This window comes from Saccoglossus kowalevskii, chromosome 22, assembly GCF_978046115.1.
Source record: "Saccoglossus kowalevskii chromosome 22, keSacKowa6.1, whole genome shotgun sequence".
NCBI classification, from domain to species: domain Eukaryota; kingdom Metazoa; phylum Hemichordata; class Enteropneusta; family Harrimaniidae; genus Saccoglossus; species Saccoglossus kowalevskii.
Window position 1 is genome coordinate 20,047,476 of NC_140662.1, and position 27,248 is coordinate 20,074,723.

At 39.9% G+C, this 27,248-nt stretch overlaps 2 protein-coding genes across 3 annotated transcripts in view; one reads left to right on the plus strand and one right to left on the minus strand.

The window, feature by feature from the left end:
* LOC102809995 (uncharacterized) overlaps window positions 1–14,296 on the minus strand; it is an 80,354-nt gene extending 66,058 nt beyond the window's left edge. For both annotated transcript variants that reach the window (XM_085495929.1, XM_085495928.1), the window contains exon 1: window positions 14,143–14,296. In XM_085495929.1, coding sequence (XP_085352055.1) covers window positions 14,143–14,206 — 64 coding nt within the window. In that variant the 5' untranslated portion in view covers window positions 14,207–14,296. The remainder of the gene's footprint in view (window positions 1–14,142) is intronic.
* Window positions 14,297–22,613: 8,317 nt separating this feature from the next.
* On the plus strand, window positions 22,614–26,779 carry LOC100369664 (uncharacterized). The gene is made up of 2 exons (XM_006815952.3): window positions 22,614–24,075; window positions 24,728–26,779. Exons 1-2 carry the CDS (start codon window positions 22,614–22,616, stop codon window positions 25,315–25,317), a joined length of 2,052 nt encoding a protein of 683 aa, XP_006816015.2. The 3' UTR covers window positions 25,318–26,779.
* Window positions 26,780–27,248: the final 469 nt, after the last annotated feature.

The window sequence follows — 27,248 nt, forward strand, 5'->3', positions numbered from 1 at the left end:
CTAATGCAACGTGAAACAAACACGACGCTAAGCTAATGCAACGTGAAACAAACACGACGCTAAGCTAATGCAACGTGAAACAAACACGACGCTAAGCTAATGCAACGTGAAACAAACACGACGCTAAGCTAATACAACGTGAAACAAACACGACGCTAAGCTAATGCAACGTGAAACAAACACGACGCTAAGCTAATGCAACGTGAAACAAACACGACGCTAAGCTATTGCAACGTGAAACAAACACGACGCTAAGCTAATGCAACGTGAAACAAACGCGACGCTAAGCTAATGCAACGTGAAACACACACGACGCTAAGCTAATGCAACGTAAAACAAACACGACGCTAAGCTAATGCAACGTGAAACAAACACGACGCTAAGCTAATGCAACGTGAAACAAACATAACGCTAAGCTAATGCAACGTGAAACAAACACGACGCTAAGCTAATGCAACGTGAAACAAACACGACGCTAAGCTAATACAACGTGAAACAAACGCGACGCTAAGCTAATACAACGTGAAACAAACACGACGCAAAGCTAATGCAACGTGAAACAAACATAACGCTAAGCTAATGCAACGTGAAACAAACACGACGCTAAGCTAATGCAACGTGAAACAAACATAACGCTAAGCTAATGCAACGTGAAACAAACACGACGCTAAGCTATTGCAACGTGAAACAAACGCGACGCTAAGCTAATGCAACGTGAAACAAACACGACGCTAAGCTAATGCAACGTGAAACAAACACGACGCTAAGCTAATGCAACGTGAAACAAACACGACGCTAAGCTAATGCAACGTGAAACAAACATAACGCTAAGCTAATGCAACGTGAAACAAACACGACGCTAAGCTAATGCAACGTGAAACAAACATAACGCTAAGCTAATACAACGTGAAACAAACACGACGCTAAGCTAATGCAACGTGAAACAAACACGACGCTAAGCTAATGCAACGTGAAACAAACACGACGCTAAGCTAATACAACGTGAAACAAACATAACGCTAAGCTATTGCAACGTGAAACAAACACGACGCTAAGCTAATGCAACGTGAAACAAACGCGACGCTAAGCTAATGCAACGTGAAACAAACACGACGCTAAGCTAATGCAACGTGAAACAAACACGACGCTAAGCTAATGCAACGTGAAACACACACGACGCTAAGCTAATGCAACGTGAAACAAACACGACGCTAAGCTAATGCAACGTGAAACAAACACGACGCTAAGCTAATGCAACGTGAAACAAACACGACGCTAAGCTAATACAACGTGAAACAAACGCGACGCTAAGCTAATGCAACGTGAAACAAACACGACGCTAAGCTAATGCAACGTGAAACAAACACGACGCTAAGCTATTGCAACGTGAAACAAACACGACGCTAAGCTATTGCAACGTGAAACAAACACGACGCTAAGCTAATGCAACGTGAAACAAACATGACGCAAAGCTAATACAACGTGAAACAAACACGACGCTAAGCTAATGCAACGTGAAACAAACACGACGCTAAGCTAATGCAACGTGAAACAAACATGACGCAAAGCTAATACAACGTGAAACAAACACGACGCTAAGCTAATGCAACGTGAAACAAACACGACGCTAAGCTAATGCAACGTGAAACAAACACGACGCTAAGCTAATGCAACGTGAAACAAACACGACGCTAAGCTAATGCAACGTGAAACAAACACGACGCTAAGCTAATACGGTGTGAAACAAACACGACGCTAAGCTAATGCAACGTGAAACAAACACGACGCTAAGCTAATGCAACGTGAAACAAACACGACGCTAAGCTAATGCAACGTGAAACAAACACGACGCAAAGCTAATGCAACGTGAAACAAACATGACGCAAAGCTAATGCAACGTGAAACAAACACGACGCTAAGCTAATGCAACGTGAAACAAACACGACGCTAAGCTAATGCAACGTGAAACAAACACGACGCTAAGCTATTGCAACGTGAAACAAACACGACGCTAAGCTAATGCAACGTGAAACAAACACGACGCTAAGCTAATGCAACGTGAAACAAACATGACGCAAAGCTAATGCAACGTGAAACAAACATGACGCGAAGCTAATGCAACGTGAAACAAACACGACGCTAAGCTAATGCAATGTGATACAAACACTACGCTAAGCTAATGCAACGTGAAACAAACACGACGCTAAGCTAATGCAACGTGAAACAAACACGACGCTAAGCTAATGCAACGTGATACAAACGCGACGCTAAGCTAATACAACGTGAAACAAACGCGACGCTAAGCTAATGCAATGTGATACAAACACGACGCTAAGCTAATACAACGTGAAACAAACGCGACGCTAAGCTAATACAACGTGAAACAAACACGACGCTAAGCTAATGCAACGTGAAACAAACACGACGCTAAGCTAATGCAACGTGAAACAAACACGACGCTAAGCTAATGCAACGTGAAACAAACATAACGCTAAGCTAATGCAACGTAAAACAAACACGACGCTAAGCTAATGCAATGTGATACAAACACTACGCTAAGCTAATGCAACGTGAAACAAACACGACGCTAAGGTAATGCAACGTGAAACAAACACGACGCTAAGCTAATGCAACGTGAAACAAACACGACGCTAAGCTAATGCAACGTGAAACAAACATAACGCTAAGCTAATGCAACGTGAAACAAACACGACGCTAAGCTAATGCAACGTGAAACAAACACGACGCTAAGCTAATGCAACGTGAAACAAACACGACGGTAAGCTAATACAACGTGAAACAAACACGACGCTAAGCTAATACAACGTGAAACAAACACGACGCAAAGCTAATGCAACGTGAAACAAACATGATGCTAAGCTAATGCAACGTGAAACAAACACGACGCTAAGCTAATGCAACGTGAAACAAACACGACACTAAGCTAATGCAACGTGAAACAAACGCGACGCTAAGCTAATGCAACGTGAAACAAACATGACGCTAAGCTAATGCAACGTGAAACAAACACGACGCTAAGCTAATGCAACGTGAAACAAACACGACACTAAGCTAATGCAACGTGAAACAAACGCGACGCTAAGCTAATGCAACGTGAAACAAACACGACGCTAAGCTAATGCAACGTGAAACAAACGCGACGCTAAGCTAATGCAACGTGAAACAAACGCGACGCTAAGCTAATGCAACGTGAAACAAACATAACGCTAAGCTAATGCAACGTGAAACAAACACGACGCTAAGCTAATGCAACGTGAAACAAACACGACGCTAAGCTAATGCAACGTGAAACAAACATAACGCTAAGCTAATGCAACGTGAAACAAACACGACGCTAAGCTAATGCAACGTAAAACAAACACGACGCTAAGCTAATGCAACGTGAAACAAACGCGACGCTAAGCTAATGCAACGTGAAACAAACACGACGCTAAGCTAATGCAACGTGAAACAAACACGACGCTAAGCTAATGCAACGTGAAACAAACACGACGCTAAGCTAATGCAACGTGAAACAAACACGACGCTAAGCTAATGCAACGTGAAACAAACATAACGCAAAGCTATTGCAACGTGAAACAAACACGACGCTAAGCTAATGCAACGTGAAACAAACATAACGCAAAGCTATTGCAACGTGAAACAAACACGACGCTAAGCTAATGCAACGTGAAACAAACGCGACGCTAAGCTAATGCAACGTGAAACAAACGCGACGCTAAGCTAATGCAACGTGAAACAAACATAACGCTAAGCTAATGCAACGTGAAACAAACACGACGCTAAGCTAATGCAACGTGAAACAAACATGACGTTTAGCTAATGCAACGTGAAACAAACACGACGCTAAGCTAATGCAACGTGAAACAAACACGACGCTAAGCTAATGCAACGTGAAACAAACATAACGCTAAGCTAATGCAACGTGAAACAAACACGACGCTAAGCTATTGCAACGTGAAACAAACACGACGCTAAGCTAATGCAACGTGAAACAAACACGACGCTAAGCTAATGCAACGTGAAACAAACACGACGCTAAGCTAATGCAACGTGAAACAAACATAACGCTAAGCTAATGCAACGTGATACAAACACGACGCTAAGCTAATGCAACGTGAAACAAACACGACGCTAAGCTAATGCAACGTGAAACAAACACGACGCTAAGCTAATGCAACGTGAAACAAACACGACGCTAAGCTAATGCAACGTGAAACAAACACGACGCTAAGCTAATGCAACGTGAAACAAACATAACGCTAAGCTAATGCAACGTGAAACAAACACGACGCTAAGCTAATACAACGTGAAACAAACACGACGCTAAGCTAATGCAACGTGAAACAAACATAACGCTAAGCTAATGCAACGTGAAACAAACACGACGCAAAGCTAATGCAACGTGAAACAAACGCGACGCTAAGCTAATGCAACGTGAAACACACACGACGCTAAGCTAATGCAACGTGAAACAAACACGACGCTAAGCTAATGCAACGTGAAACAAACACGACGCAAAGCTAATGCAACGTGAAACAAACACGACGCAAAGCTAATGCAACGTGAAACAAACGCGACGCTAAGCTAATGCAACGTGAAACACACACGACGCTAAGCTAATGCAACGTGAAACAAACACGACGCTAAGCTAATGCAACGTGAAACAAACACGACGCTAAGCTAATGCAACGTGAAACAAACATAACGCTAAGCTAATGCAACGTGAAACAAACACGACGCTAAGCTAATGCAACGTGAAACAAACACGACGCTAAGCTAATGCAACGTGAAACAAACACGACGCTAAGCTAATGCAACGTGAAACAAACACGACGCTAAGCTAATGCAACGTGAAACAAACACGACGCTAAGCTAATGCAACGTGAAACAAACATAACGCTAAGCTAATACAACGTGAAACAAACACGACGCTAAGCTAATGCAACGTGAAACAAACATAACGCTAAGCTAATACAACGTGAAACAAACACGACGCTAAGCTAATGCAACGTGAAACAAACACGACGCTAAGCTAATGCAACGTGAAACAAACACGACGCTAAGCTAATGCAACGTGAAACAAACACGACGCTAAGCTAATGCAACGTGAAACAAACACGACGCTAAGCTAATGCAACGTGAAACAAACACGACGCTAAGCTAATGCAACGTGAAACAAACACGACGCTAAGCTAATGCAACGTAAAACAAACACGACGCTAAGCTAATGCAATGTGAAACAAACACGAGGCTAAGCTAATGCAACGCGAAACAAACACGACGCTAAGCTAATGCAACGCGAAACAAACACGACGCTAAGCTAATGGAGCGTAAAACAAACACTACGGCTAAGCTAATGCAACGTGCAACAAACACGACGCTAAGCTAATTCAACGTGAAACAAACACGACGCTAAGCTAATGCAGCGTGAAACAAACATAACGCTAAGCTAATGCAACGTGAAACAAACACGACGCTAAGCTAATTCAACGTGAAACAAACACGACGCTAAGTTAATACAGCGTGAAACAAACACGACGCTAATCTAATGAACGTAAACAAACACGACGCTAAGTTAATACAGCGTGAAACAAACACGACGCTAAGCTAATTCAACGTGAAACAAACACGACGCTAAGCCAATGCAACGTGAAACAAACACGACGCTAATCTAATGAAAGTAAACAAACACGACGCTCAGTTAATACAGCGTGAAACAAACACGACGCTCAGTTAATACAGCGTGAAACAAACACGACGCTAAGCTAATTCAACGTGAAACAAACACGACGCTAAGCTAATGCAACGTGAAACAAACATAACGCTAAGCTAATACAACGTGAAACAAATACGAAGCTAAGCTAATGCAACGTGAAACAAACACGACGCTAAGCTAATGCAACGTGAAACAAACACGACGCTAAGCTAATTCAACGTGAAACAAACACGACGCTAAGCTAATGCAACGTGAAACAAACACGACGCTAAGCTAATGCAACGTGAAACAAACACGACGCTAAGCTAATTCAACGTGAAACAAACACGACGCTAAGCTAATGCAACGTGAAACAAACACGACGCTAAGCTAATTCAACGTGAAACAAACACGACGCTAAGCTAATGCAACGTGAAACAAACACGACGCTAAGCTAATGCAACGTGAAACAAACACGACGCTAAGCTAATGCAACGTGAAACAAACACGACGCTAAGCTAATGCAACGTGAAACAAACACGACGCTAAGCTAATGCAACGTGAAACAAACATAACGCTAAGCTAATGCAACGTGAAACAAACACGACGCTAAGCTAATGCAACGTGAAACAAACACGAAGCTAAGCTAATGCAACGTGAAACAAACACGACGCTAAGCTAATGCAACGTGAAACAAACACGACGCTAAGCTAATTCAACGTGAAACAAACACGACGCTAAGCTAATGCAACGTGAAACAAACACGACGCTAAGCTAATGCAACGTGAAACAAACACGACGCTAAGCTAATTCAACGTGAAACAAACACGACGCTAAGCTAATGCAACGTGAAACAAACACGACGCTAAGCTAATGCAACGTGAAACAAACACGACGCTAAGCTAATGCAACGTGAAACAAACACGACGCTAAGCTAATGCAACGTGAAACAAACACGACGCTAAGCTAATGCAACGTGAAACAAACATAACGCTAAGCTAATGCAACGTGAAACAAACACGACGCTAAGCTAATGCAACGTGAAACAAACACGACGCTAAGCTAATGCAACGTGATACAAACACGACGCTAAGCTAATACAACGTGAAACAAACATGACGCAAAGCTAATGCAACGTGAAACAAACACGACGCTAAGCTAATGCAACGTGAAACAAACACGACGCTAAGCTAATGCAACGTGAAACAAACACGACGCTAAGCTAATGCAACGTGAAACAAACACGACGCTAAGCTAATACAACGTGAAACAAACACGACGCTAAGCTAATGCAACGTGAAACAAACACGACGCTAAGCTAATGCAACGTGAAACAAACACGACGCTAAGCTATTGCAACGTGAAACAAACACGACGCTAAGCTAATGCAACGTGAAACAAACGCGACGCTAAGCTAATGCAACGTGAAACACACACGACGCTAAGCTAATGCAACGTAAAACAAACACGACGCTAAGCTAATGCAACGTGAAACAAACACGACGCTAAGCTAATGCAACGTGAAACAAACATAACGCTAAGCTAATGCAACGTGAAACAAACACGACGCTAAGCTAATGCAACGTGAAACAAACACGACGCTAAGCTAATACAACGTGAAACAAACGCGACGCTAAGCTAATACAACGTGAAACAAACACGACGCAAAGCTAATGCAACGTGAAACAAACATAACGCTAAGCTAATGCAACGTGAAACAAACACGACGCTAAGCTAATGCAACGTGAAACAAACATAACGCTAAGCTAATGCAACGTGAAACAAACACGACGCTAAGCTATTGCAACGTGAAACAAACGCGACGCTAAGCTAATGCAACGTGAAACAAACACGACGCTAAGCTAATGCAACGTGAAACAAACACGACGCTAAGCTAATGCAACGTGAAACAAACACGACGCTAAGCTAATGCAACGTGAAACAAACATAACGCTAAGCTAATGCAACGTGAAACAAACACGACGCTAAGCTAATGCAACGTGAAACAAACATAACGCTAAGCTAATACAACGTGAAACAAACACGACGCTAAGCTAATGCAACGTGAAACAAACACGAGGCTAAGCTAATGCAACGTGAAACAAACACGACGCTAAGCTAATACAACGTGAAACAAACATAACGCTAAGCTATTGCAACGTGAAACAAACACGACGCTAAGCTAATGCAACGTGAAACAAACGCGACGCTAAGCTAATGCAACGTGAAACAAACACGACGCTAAGCTAATGCAACGTGAAACAAACACGACGCTAAGCTAATGCAACGTGAAACACACACGACGCTAAGCTAATGCAACGTGAAACAAACACGACGCTAAGCTAATGCAACGTGAAACAAACACGACGCTAAGCTAATGCAACGTGAAACAAACACGACGCTAAGCTAATACAACGTGAAACAAACGCGACGCTAAGCTAATGCAACGTGAAACAAACACGACGCTAAGCTAATGCAACGTGAAACAAACACGACGCTAAGCTATTGCAACGTGAAACAAACACGACGCTAAGCTATTGCAACGTGAAACAAACACGACGCTAAGCTAATGCAACGTGAAACAAACATGACGCAAAGCTAATACAACGTGAAACAAACACGACGCTAAGCTAATGCAACGTGAAACAAACACGACGCTAAGCTAATGCAACGTGAAACAAACATGACGCAAAGCTAATACAACGTGAAACAAACACGACGCTAAGCTAATGCAACGTGAAACAAACACGACGCTAAGCTAATGCAACGTGAAACAAACACGACGCTAAGCTAATGCAACGTGAAACAAACACGACGCTAAGCTAATGCAACGTGAAACAAACACGACGCTAAGCTAATACGGTGTGAAACAAACACGACGCTAAGCTAATGCAACGTGAAACAAACACGACGCTAAGCTAATGCAACGTGAAACAAACACGACGCTAAGCTAATGCAACGTGAAACAAACACGACGCAAAGCTAATGCAACGTGAAACAAACATGACGCAAAGCTAATGCAACGTGAAACAAACACGACGCTAAGCTAATGCAACGTGAAACAAACACGACGCTAAGCTAATGCAACGTGAAACAAACACGACGCTAAGCTATTGCAACGTGAAACAAACACGACGCTAAGCTAATGCAACGTGAAACAAACACGACGCTAAGCTAATGCAACGTGAAACAAACATGACGCAAAGCTAATGCAACGTGAAACAAACACGACGCGAAGCTAATGCAACGTGAAACAAACACGACGCTAAGCTAATGCAATGTGAAACAAACATGACGCAAAGCTAATGCAATGTGAAACAAACACGACGCTAAGCTAATGCAATGTGAAACAAACACGACGCTAAGCTAATGCAACGTGAAACAAACACGACGCTAAGCTAATGCAACGTGATACAAACGCGACGCTAAGCTAATACAACGTGAAACAAACGCGACGCTAAGCTAATGCAATGTGATACAAACACGACGCTAAGCTAATACAACGTGAAACAAACGCGACGCTAAGCTAATACAACGTGAAACAAACACGACGCTAAGCTAATGCAACGTGAAACAAACACGACGCTAAGCTAATGCAACGTGAAACAAACACGACGCTAAGCTAATGCAACGTGAAACAAACATAACGCTAAGCTAATGCAACGTAAAACAAACACGACGCTAAGCTAATGCAATGTGATACAAACACTACGCTAAGCTAATGCAACGTGAAACAAACACGACGCTAAGGTAATGCAACGTGAAACAAACACGACGCTAAGCTAATGCAACGTGAAACAAACACGACGCTAAGCTAATGCAACGTGAAACAAACATAACGCTAAGCTAATGCAACGTGAAACAAACACGACGCTAAGCTAATGCAACGTGAAACAAACACGACGCTAAGCTAATGCAACGTGAAACAAACACGACGGTAAGCTAATACAACGTGAAACAAACACGACGCTAAGCTAATACAACGTGAAACAAACACGACGCAAAGCTAATGCAACGTGAAACAAACATGATGCTAAGCTAATGCAACGTGAAACAAACGCGACGCTAAGCTAATGCAACGTGAAACAAACACGACGCTAAGCTAATGCAACGTGAAACAAACACGACGCTAAGCTAATGCAACGTGAAACAAACGCGACGCTAAGCTAATGCAACGTGAAACAAACACGACGCTAAGCTAATGCAACGTGAAACAAACACGACGCTAAGCTATTGCAACGTGAAACAAACACGACGCTAAGCTAATGCAACGTGAAACAAACATGATGCTAAGCTAATGCAACGTGAAACAAACGCGACGCTAAGCTAATGCAACGTGAAACAAACACGACGCTAAGCTAATGCAACGTGAAACAAACACGACGCTAAGCTAATGCAACGTGAAACAAACGCGACGCTAAGCTAATGCAACGTGAAACAAACACGACGCTAAGCTAATGCAACGTGAAACAAACACGACGCTAAGCTAATGCAACGTGAAACAAACACGACGCTAAGCTATTGCAACGTGAAACAAACGCGACGCTAAGCTAATGCAACGTGAAACAAACACGACGCTAAGCTAATGCAACGTGAAACAAACACGACGCAAAGCTAATGCAACGTGAAACAAACATGACGCAAAGCTAATGCAACGTGAAACAAACACGACGCTAAGCTAATGCAACGTGAAACAAACACGACGCTAAGCTAATGCAACGTGAAACAAACACGACGCTAAGCTATTGCAACGTGAAACAAACACGACGCTAAGCTAATGCAACGTGAAACAAACACGACGCTAAGCTAATGCAACGTGAAACAAACATGACGCAAAGCTAATGCAACGTGAAACAAACACGACGCGAAGCTAATGCAACGTGAAACAAACACGACGCTAAGCTAATGCAATGTGAAACAAACATGACGCAAAGCTAATGCAATGTGAAACAAACACGACGCTAAGCTAATGCAATGTGAAACAAACACGACGCTAAGCTAATGCAACGTGAAACAAACACGACGCTAAGCTAATGCAACGTGATACAAACGCGACGCTAAGCTAATACAACGTGAAACAAACGCGACGCTAAGCTAATGCAATGTGATACAAACACGACGCTAAGCTAATACAACGTGAAACAAACGCGACGCTAAGCTAATACAACGTGAAACAAACACGACGCTAAGCTAATGCAACGTGAAACAAACACGACGCTAAGCTAATGCAACGTGAAACAAACACGACGCTAAGCTAATGCAACGTGAAACAAACATAACGCTAAGCTAATGCAACGTAAAACAAACACGACGCTAAGCTAATGCAATGTGATACAAACACTACGCTAAGCTAATGCAACGTGAAACAAACACGACGCTAAGGTAATGCAACGTGAAACAAACACGACGCTAAGCTAATGCAACGTGAAACAAACACGACGCTAAGCTAATGCAACGTGAAACAAACATAACGCTAAGCTAATGCAACGTGAAACAAACACGACGCTAAGCTAATGCAACGTGAAACAAACACGACGCTAAGCTAATGCAACGTGAAACAAACACGACGGTAAGCTAATACAACGTGAAACAAACACGACGCTAAGCTAATACAACGTGAAACAAACACGACGCAAAGCTAATGCAACGTGAAACAAACATGATGCTAAGCTAATGCAACGTGAAACAAACGCGACGCTAAGCTAATGCAACGTGAAACAAACACGACGCTAAGCTAATGCAACGTGAAACAAACACGACGCTAAGCTAATGCAACGTGAAACAAACGCGACGCTAAGCTAATGCAACGTGAAACAAACACGACGCTAAGCTAATGCAACGTGAAACAAACACGACGCTAAGCTATTGCAACGTGAAACAAACACGACGCTAAGCTAATGCAACGTGAAACAAACATGATGCTAAGCTAATGCAACGTGAAACAAACGCGACGCTAAGCTAATGCAACGTGAAACAAACACGACGCTAAGCTAATGCAACGTGAAACAAACACGACGCTAAGCTAATGCAACGTGAAACAAACGCGACGCTAAGCTAATGCAACGTGAAACAAACACGACGCTAAGCTAATGCAACGTGAAACAAACACGACGCTAAGCTAATGCAACGTGAAACAAACACGACGCTAAGCTATTGCAACGTGAAACAAACGCGACGCTAAGCTAATGCAACGTGAAACAAACACGACGCTAAGCTAATGCAACGTGAAACAAACACGACGCTAAGCTAATGCAACGTGAAACAAACACGACGCTAAGCTAATACAACGTGAAACAAACACGACGCTAAGCTAATACAACGTGAAACAAACACGACGCGAAGCTAATGCAACGTGAAACAAACACGACGCTAAGCTAATGCAACGTGAAACAAACACGACGCTAAGCTAATGCAACGTGAAACAAACACGACGCTAAGCTAATGCAACGTGAAACAAACATAACGCTAAGCTAATGCAACGTAAAACAAACACGACGCTAAGCTAATGCAATGTGATACAAACACTACGCTAAGCTAATGCAACGTGAAACAAACACGACGCTAAGCTAATGCAACGTGAAACAAACACGACGCTAAGCTAATGCAACGTGAAACAAACGCGACGCTAAGCTAATACAACGCGAAACAAACACGACGCAAAGCTAATGCAACGTGAAACAAACACGACGCTAAGCTAATGCAACGTGAAACAAACACGACGCTAAGCTAATGCAACGTAAAACAAACACGACGCTAAGCTAATGCAATGTGATACAAACACGACGCTAAGCTAATGCAACGTGAAACAAACACGACGCTAAGCTAATGCAACGTGATACAAACGCGACGCTAAGCTAATACAACGTGAAACAAACGCGACGCTAAGCTAATGCAATGTGATACAAACACTACGCTAAGCTAATGCAACGTGAAACAAACACGACGCTAAGCTAATACAACGTGAAACAAACACGACGCTAAGCTAATGCAACGTGAAACAAACACGACGGTAAGCTAATTCAACGTGAAACAAACACGACGCTAAGCTATTGCAACGTGAAACAAACATGACGCTAAGCTAATTCAACGTGAAACAAACACGACGCTAAGCTAATGCAACGTGAAACAAACACGACGCAAAGCTAATGCAACGTGAAACAAACACGACGCTAAGCTAATGCAACGTGAAACAAACACGACGCTAAGCTAATGCAACGTGAAACAAACATGACGCAAAGCTAATGCAACGTGAAACAAACACGACGCAAAGCTAATGCAACGTGAAACAAACACGACGCAAAGCTAATGCAACGTGAAACAAACACGACGCTAAGCTAATGCAACGTGAAACAAACACGACGCTAAGCTAATGCAACGTGAAACAAACATGACGCAAAGCTAATGCAACGTGAAACAAACACGACGCTAAGCTAATACAACGTGAAACAAACACGACGCTAAGCTAATGCAACGTGAAACAAACACGACGCTAAGCTAATGCAACGTGAAACAAACACGACGCTAAGCTATTGCAACGTGAAACAAACACGACGCTAAGCTAATGCAACGTGAAACAAACACGACGCAAAGCTAATGCAACGTGAAACAAACACGACGCTAAGCTAATACAACGTGAAACAAACACGACGCTAAGCTAATACAACGTGAAACAAACATGACGCAAAGCTAATACAACGTGAAACAAACACGACGCTAAGCTAATGCAATGTGATACAAACACTACGCTAAGCTAATCAATATTAAACTAACGCGGTGCTAAAACGACGCAACGGAAGCAGTAGTAAACATCTACATACGTTATCAGGCTGGTAGCGATAACACATTGTGACTTGTTTCAAATTGTAGAAGTGAAGGTACGTATGTACGTGGGAAGACTAGAATTACTCGCCTGTAAAAGACTGCCAATAGAATTCAGTGAAAGGCATTATTGGCGAGATGAGCTGTTATCGTGAAGTTGTAGCTAAACCACTTCAGTCAGCTTTTTAACTGCAGCTCAGCTCGAGTAGCGATAACCTACTATTTGGTATACAAAACAGTACTCGGTGGTTTACATAATACACTTTATAATTTAAAAACTAAGGGATGAACCAGTATTGGGGAGGGGGTAATTGTTACATCCTGAGAAGAGAAAAAAGCGGAAGCTCAAGTTGTATGCACACATTTTTCTGAGAAATAATCGCGCGTTTGTTAGTTGGTATCATGTACACACAAATCATCTGCCTGCAATGTGTGACCTACCCTTCCCTCTCCCGCGGAGATATTCATCCAGCCATATCACGGTACAGCTCACCACATATGCAAACTTTGAATACAACAGTCGTCGATAATATTATTTAATACACCATTCGCGTCAAGATAGAAATGATTATAAAATCAGTTAATCGAAGAGTTAGTTTCCTCACCTGTTTCGTTCAATGTTACCACTAGTAAGACTAGGACGATGAGACTGGCAGGTAATTCATCCATGGTAAGGACGCCGTCATGTACACATACATACTTTCATATTGAAAAACAATAAACTGATATAAACTGACCGCATAGGTACACTTTAATCACCATCGAATTACCTGATACTTAGGGGGTATATATATTATACCCTCTAAGGTGGTTAAAATGAATCCGTCAGTGACAAGACGCTTTCGCTAGATTTGAAGAGCTTTCCTTTGAGCCTTATACGATCAATGAGCACGGGTTCAAATTATTGGAGCTTTTTATAGGAATACTTTTATAATAATAATGATGTTTTTGCTTCAAAAACGTGATTTAATTTAAACAATGCGATGCACTGTGATTCATAATTTCACACACATGCATCCACGTAGTAAGTACTATTCAATATTCCCTGATGGCGTGAGTTAAACATCCCACTTTCAAATAATGGTGGCGATCTTGTTGTTGACCGATTTGCCTCGGTGTTTGTTCAAAATAAAATGGAGCGACAATCCAATCAGATTCAAGTAGTGAATTACAACCTCGTCCCAGACATCCAAAACAAAGATATAAGATTTAATCTAAGCTAACCCAAATAACTCTTCCGTAATCAGTGAAATATCGGAGTAACGTCATAATTTGAAACTGGAGATATTCAGATGTGTGTGCAAAACGCCATGGCAAATGATATCTAAACCAAATAAATTGTTCTGGTGAAACGTACTCAGTTTGAGGATGTAATGAAATCCTTAGAACTCTAAGGCAGGAGTAATCAAGTAAGAAATACTATGATCAACATGACTTGATCACAAACCTGATGAAAAAACAAGATATTTAACAATCAAGAAATGAATTCTATGTAGCACTGAAGAGTACAATGATAGTTGTACCGGAGAGCTATATATTATAGATAGTTTTTTTCACAGGAAAATACATTTTAATTTAAATGTGCGATGTTTATGGGCAATAAAGACTGATTTGGGAAATAATAGATTAAAAGAAAATTAGAAAATGTCTCATCTGCTTTTGAAAATCATAAACTGAAAAACTGAACGAATTGCAAGCATGATTGCCGATGACTATATTATTTATAGCGTTTTTTTGGACAAATATGTTTTTGATTTACCCGTTCCACGCAGGGTATGATATCAGATGTTTGGGCAAATAAAAGCCCAGACACTCCGTATCAGGGTCATATCCTCGTTGAACAAAAGAAGTTCTAACCTCAGCGATGAGGGCGCACGTTGTTAACCCAAGCACGTACAACACGTATTTTCAAACATTGGAATAGGAAATATATCACGTTTAACAAAACTACGATAGAGAAGGTGAGAGAAACGTCCATGTACACATTTTAACTAATAAGTGTACTTTGGAATACATTAATAAGACATGACCAAAAAATAATTTTAAAGGGTAGTGGTCGTCGCGCAGCGCGTGTTCGAATTTTATGTAAACAAACAATGTATTTTACACGCGTTGTATACGTCGCTATGAGTCTCATATCGAACAGGACGCGGCGCGACGACCACGGTCCTTTAAAGATAAAAGTATGGGCGCTAGAGGCTTTTAGGATTTGTTGTCAAAATTTTAGAAAAATATAATATGTTCTTAAACATTCAAAATAAAACACAAAACGAATGGCAATTTAGAAACAAAATACAAAACAAAACAATGTGTTTGCGAATGGAGTTGAAAAACAAACTTCGGGGAAATGGAATAATTGCATGGCTGTATTTGTCATCTGAATAACGTTATTAGTGGCATAATTTGCATATGCAAATATTGTGTCTAGATGTACGAACAAAAAATCAGTGCCATTATACCACATTACATACCACATTTTCACTCATTTGGTATCACTTCGGTAATTGTTGTTTCATAATTATACAAAAAACAAAATACCAACAAAGACGAAGTTCATGTCGGGGAAATGCCAAAAGTAAACAAATATTTCTTTATCTGCTTGTTTGGGGGCGCCCTTCATTAACCTTCAATTTTCTGTTCACCTACGGCGTTCGGTTTCGCGGGAAAGATCTAAAATAGATGACCTACGTGGAATTTCTTTCACATGTAAATACGACTTTTCAACAAATCTTGATGGGCGCTGCCTGTTTTCTCAGCCAAAAATCTCTGCAGTCTGCGTTAGCAAATATATGAATGAACGTAATTTTTGAGTACGAAAGTAAAGTGGTAAAATCCGGTATAACATTCAGTTTATATCCTACTTGGACGTGAATAAAATTGCGTGCTGTTTGCTGTGACCTTTGCGGGCGTCTCAAGATCAATTCAAGGTGAGTTTCGTCGTATTAAGTGCACTGTGTATACTAGTATTCAAGGCGGATTTTCATCACGGTAAATTGATACTGTGATATCAATGTAGTGATAGTACATGTATAATGATATAATTGAAAAACAAAATAATTGTTTACTTACACGCCTGTCATAATTTTGAGATCCAGAGTTAGCGGGACCAGCGCAATATAAACGTGACCTTGATAATGGGATTGTGTTTTTCCAGAGTGTTCAAATAATAGAAGCTGACATTTTTGGACTAACCTTATGTAATTGAAACACAAGCCACAAGTATTAGATGGCTTACAAGAGGCTATAGTTAATATGGGCAAATGATTTGCTTGAGCCATTGGTAAATTTATGGAATTGATTTTGCTGTGACAATGTATACGTGTACGAACAATTATGTGAATATGGTGTTGTGTGTTATACGAAGTAGGTGATTTTTTAAGTCTTTTGGTTACGTCATTTGAATCAAGAGGGGGAGGTTAAAGTACTTGATCGGAAAGAATGATTATATTTGTTCTTTGGCAGTGAATGGCTTATTTGTACTTGACTGTGACCCACCCACCACTCGATCATCACTAGCAGACTAGTTGGAAGACAACCAGGTAAAAATAGTGTGAATAAAATAATCGTCTGTAATGAACAAGGAAATAATAAAGTTTTTATTTTAACCAACAATAAACAACAATTTTACAAAAAACATTCGAGTAAGAATAAAGTAAAAATAATTGTCAAGTTTAACCAGTAGGAGGTACAGGTGCTGGTTGAATTATCTCGCCTGGAAGAAAATAAAAAACAAGTAAGTGGTGAGGATTATATAAAGGTAATGAATGATTTGAGTAAGGTGTTGAGTAGAGAAATGTTCAATAGGAAGAACATTGTTGAAATAGATAATGCTTTGGAAATGATTGGACTTTCCATAATTAAATCTTGAGGCACATTGTAAATAACTGGCGAGTAGAGGCTGAAAGCACTACTGTGCATTCAAGCATCCTCTCATTGAAAATAAACACAGGTTATGCACATTTACATTATAATGAGGTAAATTAGTGTTGTCAACAGAGTGTCATGATTAAATCTGGTATGATGTGCATGAAACGACTCATGGTGCAAAAGCGCACGAGTGTTGATGGAAGACCAAAATGATAGGTATCACCACCGCAACCAATTTGGTAGTAGTCATATTGCCGAAAATATTATATCTTGTTGTCTGTATATATGAAGCAACAATAAACTGTACAAAACCAGTAGTTAACTGTTTACAAGACAGTATTATAGACCCATATCATGCAAAGTTACAGGGTGTTGTACAAATATACCCCCTTACTTTTAGGCTATTGTATGTTCATGGAACTGTCCATTCAGAATGAATCGGAATTAAAGTAGGTCCAAAGAGACTATATGAAATGTAATTGTACTTCATAGAAATATCATTGATGATATCAATCCCATCAGACTGATAGAATTCGTAAAAATAATGAATTTATCGCATGGCAATGTGCCATCTGACATATAATCGAAGTGAATTGACCATGTGCAAAGACATCATTGTTGGTTTGCATACGACAGCCCACACACATGCTATAAGGAGTAAAATCCTGGTATCACCAATGACAGGGCTGTAAATGAGTCAACATCAAACCAGAAACATAGAATGTAAATGCATGGACCTGTTTGTACAGAATCCCAGTTTATCCCTCATTATTTATGTGGACCATGTTAAAAAGATCTCAAACCATTGTGAGGCCAATGAAAAACAAATTTGGTGTTTCCAGTATTAGCGTAAAAACTATTGGGTAGTTAGGCAGGGATTTTATTATTTTAGATTTATTTTTTCCCCAACATGTTCAGTCTATATCAAATACAATCATTTTAAACAATTGTTTTTTACATGATGATATTAATATCAACTTGTGTACATTTTAGAAAAAGGTAACTCATTTCCATAAAAATAAAATTTGGCCTTATTAACAAATGACAACACATGTCATTGTTTAAGGTTGAGGTGAGTGGCATGAACTGTTGATCGATGGCACCATTTCAAGAATTGCAGCTGGTGACAGCAAAACTTTCACTGATGTACATGTGTATGTGGACATCAGCACAAGGAATTGGCCCCTATCAGTTACTGCCTAATACATGACAGTTATGTACATTCCTGCTGTGGCCATTTATCTACAATAGCAACATCACAAGCATGATAAGAGCATTTTTGATGTACACATTGCAGCTTTTGCTGTTTCTTGCATGTGACAAAAATGCGCCTAAATCACAAGAAATTGTAGTGAGCCAAACAATGGTCATGAAAAAGTAAGAATGGGTACAGCCAGCCATGCCAATGTGGTGAATGAAATACAATTTTTTGCATGACTTTTTGCTCAATATTATACAATGTGTGGTAGCCCGTGCCGAATAATCAATGGCTTGGTCACACATGATTAATCATGATGACATACTTCATAGACACTATAACATTACATTAATGGGCAAAGACTATAAATCATATCCATGTCCTAGACATGGCTACATCGGAGGTCATCATTTTGCCAATGCCATTCTTGCAATTTCATTATTGCTGGCTGCATAGACCAGACTATTTGTGTACAAGTATTTACACATATCGGCCTTATTTTGGTTTTAGATGCTATTTTATTGAGATGCATCGTGACAACTGTGGCCGTGAAGGACCGGTAGGTTAGGTAATTTTTACTAGTCGCACCGTGCATGTGCACAATACACAAATCATGCGAGTTCACAGGCCATAGGCCTAGTAAATCGCTGTCATCATTTATGTACGATGCAGAATTTGGTGATTTATTTTTGGCCATTAGATTCCCTGACTCATGACATCATGTGCCAATAAATCCGTTTAGTTCAAAACACTGAATGATCATAGCATGGTGTGCAGAGTTTTATAGGTAAATTGTTAAGAATATATTAAAATTTGTGGAAAAGGGCAAGAGCTCTTGCCTTCTATTTATAGTACAATGTCTTTACGGCGTCCTGGGCTGACTAGCAAAATAATCTACGTCATCGAAAGATGCGTGTACGTGTACTGTAGACAATTTCCATGACGCTGCATTGCATGTGCGTAGAGTCGACGTCACGATTTTTGAGTATCAATTTTTCTCCACTTTTTTCAACAAATAATTCACTTTTTTCTCCTGGGAAAACGTCGCCAATCTTATTTTATTAACCTGAACTTTGTCTTGACAGCGCAAATTATACCAAAATAAGCGTCTTTGGTTGATTTCTGGCACCCAAAATTGATTCTCGTCTCAGTCCTAATTACGCGTTTAGGAATGACCTGGTGATCCAAAATTGACCTCGCATGAAAATACTGCCGCCTACGGCGGGTCCCGGGATCATTGCGTCAAGTCATATAGGTCTCATGCCACTAATTAACCAATGGCTGCTCGTAGTCAATTTAAATGCCCAGCAAGAACCAATGAAATTTTTTAAATATTATTTTTCTCAGGTGCTCCCTGTTTGAGGGCGTAATCACCTGGGTCAGAGGTGAGACCAACATGTGGTCTTTTGTTTACTACTTAGCGGCTGTGTACCTGTGGGTTTATTCTGTGTGTTAATGGATGTTCTAATCTTGGTGTTTTTCCAGTGATTTCTCTTGGTGCAATCCAAATACAGTAGGTGTGTCTTGTTTACCTGAGATTTGCAAGAGTTTGAGCTGGCCAACATGTTAGTTTTTTTCATATGGTTGATTACTGGCATGTTGATTTCCCATTTTTGAGCCATATTTTCAACTTTCTTCGTCATTTTCATATAGCAATCTCGTCATATGTTAACATTGTCGTCTATGGAAATTCAATTAGTGGTATGAGCCCTGAAGTCTGGTTCCCTGCCCAAGTTTTCACCGCTGAGGGCTCAAAGAAAGCCGCCATGTTGAATTGTCTCAGTGACGAATCAGATGTTCCGTACGTAACTACCAATAACCGCCTTGGATGTAATACCCCGTACCTGACTCTTTTCTAAAACCGCCCTCAGCGTTGAAATGGGGCAGGGAACCAGACTACAAGTCATACTGTAGTATTAGTAACTAGTAAGAAAATTCCATGCATTAGAATTGCCAGTTCGAAATGGAGCAAAACCATTGGGTATGAACAATGGCCGTTGGGTAAGACTTCCTTAGAGCCCCTCACCCATAACTCTAATTCAACCCTGCCGTCTCTATTTCATGTCTCATATAGCGCCCTCTATGACGTAACACATGTCACTGTAAATTAACATAATAGTCCTATAACACGGGATAGTGTACCCTAACTCGTTGATAAAAGCAAACGCAGATTGTACTTGTACGAGGCTATATGTCATCGTTTTTATTAGTTCGAAAAACTCCAAGATCCTCCAGAACAGAATTTTACAAAATTCTTTTTCCACATTTTTTCTTCTTCTTTATTTCAAAGTCCACTAGAGATACTGATTTCTTTGTCTTCCCATTCAATAGCATCGCTATTACCACGAATAGATGTCATGGTGATGCACTTACTTGTATGAGCATGTTCACCAGACTGAGACAGTCTACATAAGGCAACTCAAACCTGCGGTGAAAAATAATTATTATAAAGTGCATTGCGCGCCTGGCATTAAATCGCGGTGGTCGTCGAGCAGCGCGTGTTCGAATTTCATGTAAATAAACAATGTATTTCACACGCGTTGTATACGTCGCTATGAGTCCCATATCGCACAGGACGCGGCACGACGATTGCCGCCCTTTAAACTGTTGAAGACGCCTCGAGCTTCCGACATTCCATTCAATACAGCTATGAATAGTGAATCGTGCATAAACAAATTAACCCTTAAATAGTTGTTTACTTCAACTGATCATACATTCGAGTTGCGAGCTTCACGCTCCAGTTACCGGTGAACTGGTTCCCTCGGTCACAGCATTCGATCACCCCTCGAGTAGCCTATAGATTGTCAAAGCATTGATGTCATTGATTTTATTTAAAAAATAAATTGTTTCATATAGAAATTGTTATTTTGCGTGGTGTCAATTCATCAACTGCAGCCTTTACATTTAAATTAACAATCTGTCAGTAGAATATATACATTTATATAACGTTTTAGTTTTTCACGCATACAATAAATACTAGTTTGGAAATCAGAGGGCGCCATGTAACCGCATATATGCTAATTCAGTGATATATACAATATTTTTTTTTTCACTTTAGCATTTGAATAGATACTAACAGGACATCATGATAGCATGGTGGCAATACCTTCTAGTTTATTATGCGTCTGATGTAATACATGGGCATTACAAAAACAACATTAAAATAGAAAACAACATTTTATATATCACCTGCACATGTGTATCTTATAGAGCAGTTTAACATTAGGTGTATTCGTTTGAAGTCCATATTCATGTGAGCCAAATGATGGTAATTTTATTGTTTAAAAAACTATGAAAATTAAGCATTTTTGCCGGAACCGTTCCGTAACTGAATCACGGTCATGTATAGATGAAATTCATTCAAAACGTGTACTTACATTGGACATTATAGGAACTTAAATTATAGGATTGTGTTTATCAGATTGAATTCAAAATGACCGTCTGGTTGCCATTCTTCCCTGATGAATGCTATTCCAGGGACATAGCCCTGATTTTCCTCGACTGATTTTGCTCAAACTTGATATACAAATCACACACCACGAAACACATATGTACATGCATTTGTTTAATAATCCAATTCAAGATGGTCGAATAGCGGCCATTTTTATTTTAGAAATGCACTAAAATCAATTTTAATCACAAATTCTGGTTATACATTGACAGCAGATTTTCAAACGTTGCACATACATTGAACATAACATGACCTTCTTGTACGTCATTATTGTTTTCAGATCAGAATCAAAATAGCCGACTAACGGACATTTTGTATTATGAAAGCTATTCAAATGACATAAACGCTGCAATGCCCTTACTGATTGCTGTGAAACTTTACAACTACAATATACATCATGTTGAAAAAAAACACATACCAGGAAAATAAAAATATATCACCCAACCTCTTTGATTTCAAATTGTTAACCCTCAAGTAACTTTGCATTGAATCCAAAACTAGGAATCTTTTTAAGTGCATGTTATAGATCTAAATTGGATGTCTCAATAATTAACCCAGAAATGCTGAAACTCCGCGTTTTTCTGGTGCTATCAGACCAACTCGTGATATGGATGTTTTCTATGAATACATATTATTTTGTATTTTGTACTAATGTCAATTGTACTGAGAAAATTAATTATACAAAGTTTGTTTTTCTTCAGCTCGACCACGTGGATACAAACAATATGTCAAGTTATCCTAACCCATATGCAAACGCAGCCGGTAATACGAAAAGTCCATTCTGTTCGACGCCTTACTACAAGTACCCAACTTCATTAACCGACAGTCTGAGCTACCCTCATCCAACGACTCCAACAACGTTAGCAAACGCCGCCAAACAAACAACTTTACCGAAGTGTTATTCTGACAGTTTCAGTTCTTCTCGTGAACCAATCCACACATACTCCGACAAACAGACACCATCGTCGACATCATACTGCGAGAATATCGGTTTCCCTCTTGAGCCATCCACCCATACCTACTCCGACAAACAGACAACTTCATCGAGGTCTTACTGTGAAAACATCAGTTCGTCATATCGATACCAACACCAAGAAGAAGAAGAACTAACAGAAGGTATCTACGATAAAGAAAACCAGCGTATAACAAAGGTTCCGGATGAAATATGGATGAATCCCAAGTACAGACAAGTCGAGACAGTATTGCTGAACCAAAACTATTTGACAACGTTCCCAACCAACATGAAAGTACTGACACAAGTAAAGCATTTGTATTTGGCGCGAAATTTGTTCACTGAGCTGCCGATAGTTGTCCTGAAATTCACATCTCTGAAAGTACTGAACCTGGAGAACAATAAACTGACCCATTTACCTGCAAATATGTCAATGTTACAGTCACTGACCGAATTAAATGTGTCCTACAATCAACTTTCTGCTTTGCCAGAATCGTTACGTAACTGTGAACAGTTGGTAATTTTACGTGCCAGCAACAATAACATTGAACAATTCCCGCACCAGTTATGCACTTGGAAACTGCGAAAACTGGTTTTGCAAAACAATCAACTTAAGGTACCACCACAGAATATATGTCAAAAAGAAAACTGCCTCAGCGATGTACAAAGATACTACTCACAGAATGAAAAACAACAACGATCTTTGCAAGATTTGTCAAATTTAAAAGTGGATGAGCATCAGTCGGACGCCAAGGGATCGGACCATGAACGGCATCGGGTAGACCTTGATGGGGATCCAAAGCTACAGCAAGATGTTGACGCGTTCCCGTTTGAGGACCCACCTACAGAAGAAGTCCAGCCACAAAGGCCTGAAGTCCAAGCACATCAGCGTGAGCTGAATACAGCGACCATGCAGGATGTAACTAACCCACCCACCAGAACTAAAAGAAGCACAAGTCAAGGTGATAGTTATGTTATGAACCGTCGACCACGTGGTGAAGCAATAATCATCAATAATGTGAAATTTATGGAACCAGGTCGTGAAAGGAAAGGATCAGATGTTGATGCAGGTATGCTACATTATTTAGATGATAATCTCAATTACAGAATTCAATTATGTATGATCACGAGTAATAATCTTGACATATGCAGTTTATGTGACGACGAGAACGTTGGCAATAAGCTATACATATCAATAGGGGTGGGCCCTATTATCACCCCTTGGCCTGATCTAAAATTTTGTATACTGATAGAACCCAATGCGTTTTTAGCGTGTGTTGTTATCGTCGCTTAGGACTCAATTCCCTGGCGTGCGCAGCTGACGAATCTCGCGTTTTAAACACCTTGATCTTAAATTTGGCTTGCAGCACGTATGTACCAAGTGTAATATTGTTTTATAATTGTTTTACGTCTCCCCATGTGGATTGGCCCCCATCTTGAATTTAAGAAAACTCAAAAAGACACATTCCCAACAATATGATATTGTTGTGGCAGAATTAAAGCGGAAGGGTCGTCACCTGCACACGCGCGGGAATCCAGTTCCAAGCGACGATAACAACACACACACACAAGACGCAAAGGGTCATGGGTAGACGCTTGTTTGTAAACAATGACACGCTATGGCCATCTGACGCATGCGCAAGTGACGACTCCCTCGTTTTAACATATGCATTAACAATACTGAACATTTTTTTAAATGTTGACGTTTTGGTACTTTTTCAGAACGGCTGTATCATCTGTTCACGAACCTACATTTTCGCGTTCACGAATATACAAACTTAGGAGCAGAGGAAATGACATTGGTGTTGAAGGCATTCAGTAAAGAAAGCCACAAGAGGTTTGACTGTCTGGTTGTTTGTATTCTATCCCATGGCGCACTGGGTAAAGTCTATGGTATAGATAACCGGGATGTCGAGATAAAAGAGCTGACCAAACTGTTCACATCGCCATGGTGTCCAACTTTGGCGGGGAAACCTAAACTGTTTTTCATTCAAGCGTGTCAGGGAACGACTAACATGACCGGTGTCGAGACAGATGGTGACGATGAAATCAGATCTTTGATCCCGAGCGAGGCTGACTTCCTATTAGGCTATAGTACCGTACCTGGATATGTATCCTACCGTGACGAAAACAACGGCAGCTTTTATATCAGCAAACTGGTTGACGTCATGGAACAGTATAGTGACGAGGAACATTTACTGGACATGATGACGAGAGTTAACGAGGCTGTATCAAATATGGTGGTCGATATGATTTATACTACAGTTCCTGCCCCCACCTATACTCTTCGTAGCAAAGTATGGTTTAAATAATGCATGATATGTCAAAGTATGTACAACATTGTCAAAGGTAGTGGAACACCACTGTGACAGAAAATACGGAAGTTTCTGGATGAGAAGGAGACTAGTCCACTATGATTTCCCTAATTATAACTGTGATATTCATTCCTATTATTGATTCAATATTATTTAATTGTGATTCAGTTCGTTCCTGAATTTCAAATATGCTATTGTGTTTTATTCAATTAAATCGTCTTTATTACATGTTTAGCGCAAGGTGAACTATCACAAATCACGATAGCAGGCGTCATTTTAAGGATTTCCACTCCCTACTCATAGCTCATAACTCTATGAACCAATCAGAATCAAGACTGCTACAATTTGTTACGGGTCTGATCTTACCATAGCTGTGGATACGTGTTTTAACGTGCGAGTACATGTACAAGTCTGACTTTCAAAAATTCACAAAAACTGAATATATTGTTGACCCAACCACGATCAAGTATACACCATATCACTCGTAATTCACACCCCGCAAACGTCGGAACGAGGCCATGGCATTATGTCATTCTGTTATTACCACACTGAAAATTCACTTAACTAAATGTTATTTTTAGACATGTTTTTAAAATACTAGAAGAATTTTATACGACTTTTTTCATCCTATGTTACGTAAACAAATTTTTAGGTATAAAGAAATAATTATTTCTTTATGGAAAGCAGTGAAACAATTCAAATTGTCGTAATTTCCATCTCATTTTGGTCTCTTTGCTTAGCGGTATTCAAATGGCATTAACATATAATAAGTACGTTCAACTTGTAGTTGTCAAACAATTAAAATTAGTTTTTTAAGTGATTTTACTATATTCCAGATGATGAACCCCTACCCTACAACACACTGGTTGATTTGAAAGTCACTGCCTTAACCCGTATACGTAATTTTGACATTAGTAGAGAAAGACACTGTTCTGAAATGCAAACAAATATTCAAATCCACAGTGAATTGAAATAAACAAGTGCTCAAAATTTCATATTATCCCATGATATGGAATGATATAATTGATGATATAATTTCAAATAATTTTGTCAAATTTTACTTTTACGGCGAACATGGGCGCATTTAATTGTAGATTAGATTATAATGTTTTATACAAGTCATTGGAATAAAAATCATTTTATATAGCACTAAGATTAGATTACTTTTATCAATGGGACTATAAACTGGAATCAATGAATTGGGAAGAGATAAACACAGGATTGTGTCTTAACGTCACTACTAAACTGATAATACCGAAGCTAGTCTGTAATTATGACTGTTTCCATTTCTGAGGTATCTGTAAACAGTGTAGGGCACAGGAATCGAGGAGCAATGTGTTATCAGTATGTAAGCTGAATTTGAAAAAAGTTTTTGTTTGTAATTTCATTTTATGTCACTTCAACAATGTGCATTAACTCCTTTTCCGAAATAAACTACAAATATATAAACTTGTAAAAACTTACCTGGCTTTATTGTGTATATTACCAAATGATAAATCCTTCCACGCATTATAGAAATCTTGTACAGAAGACTTGTACATTGCATTCCCATCAGAGCACATCGAGTTTGTATTAAAAACACCACAAACAAGAGTGGGTTTATATCTGTAAGCCCACAGACACAAAAAAAGATAAAAATTGAAAGATTCGGCAATAAGTTACATCATCAGTACACAGCGCTGAACATGCGTTAATTTACCTACCTACATACATATGATGTATTCCACCGGCTTTTGCCTTTTCCATGAATAATTCAATGAAAACTACTTTACATTGAAATGACCTTTCTGATACCTTTTATAGTCCAGAACCTTAGTAGAGTCCAGTTGTTAGAGTCTCAACCTGGTGAGTTTAATGTTGTAGACGAACCAACTTTTTCAACATCTGGGGAGGAGCTCTTAACTATGAGTAATCAGTGCACAGTCGTC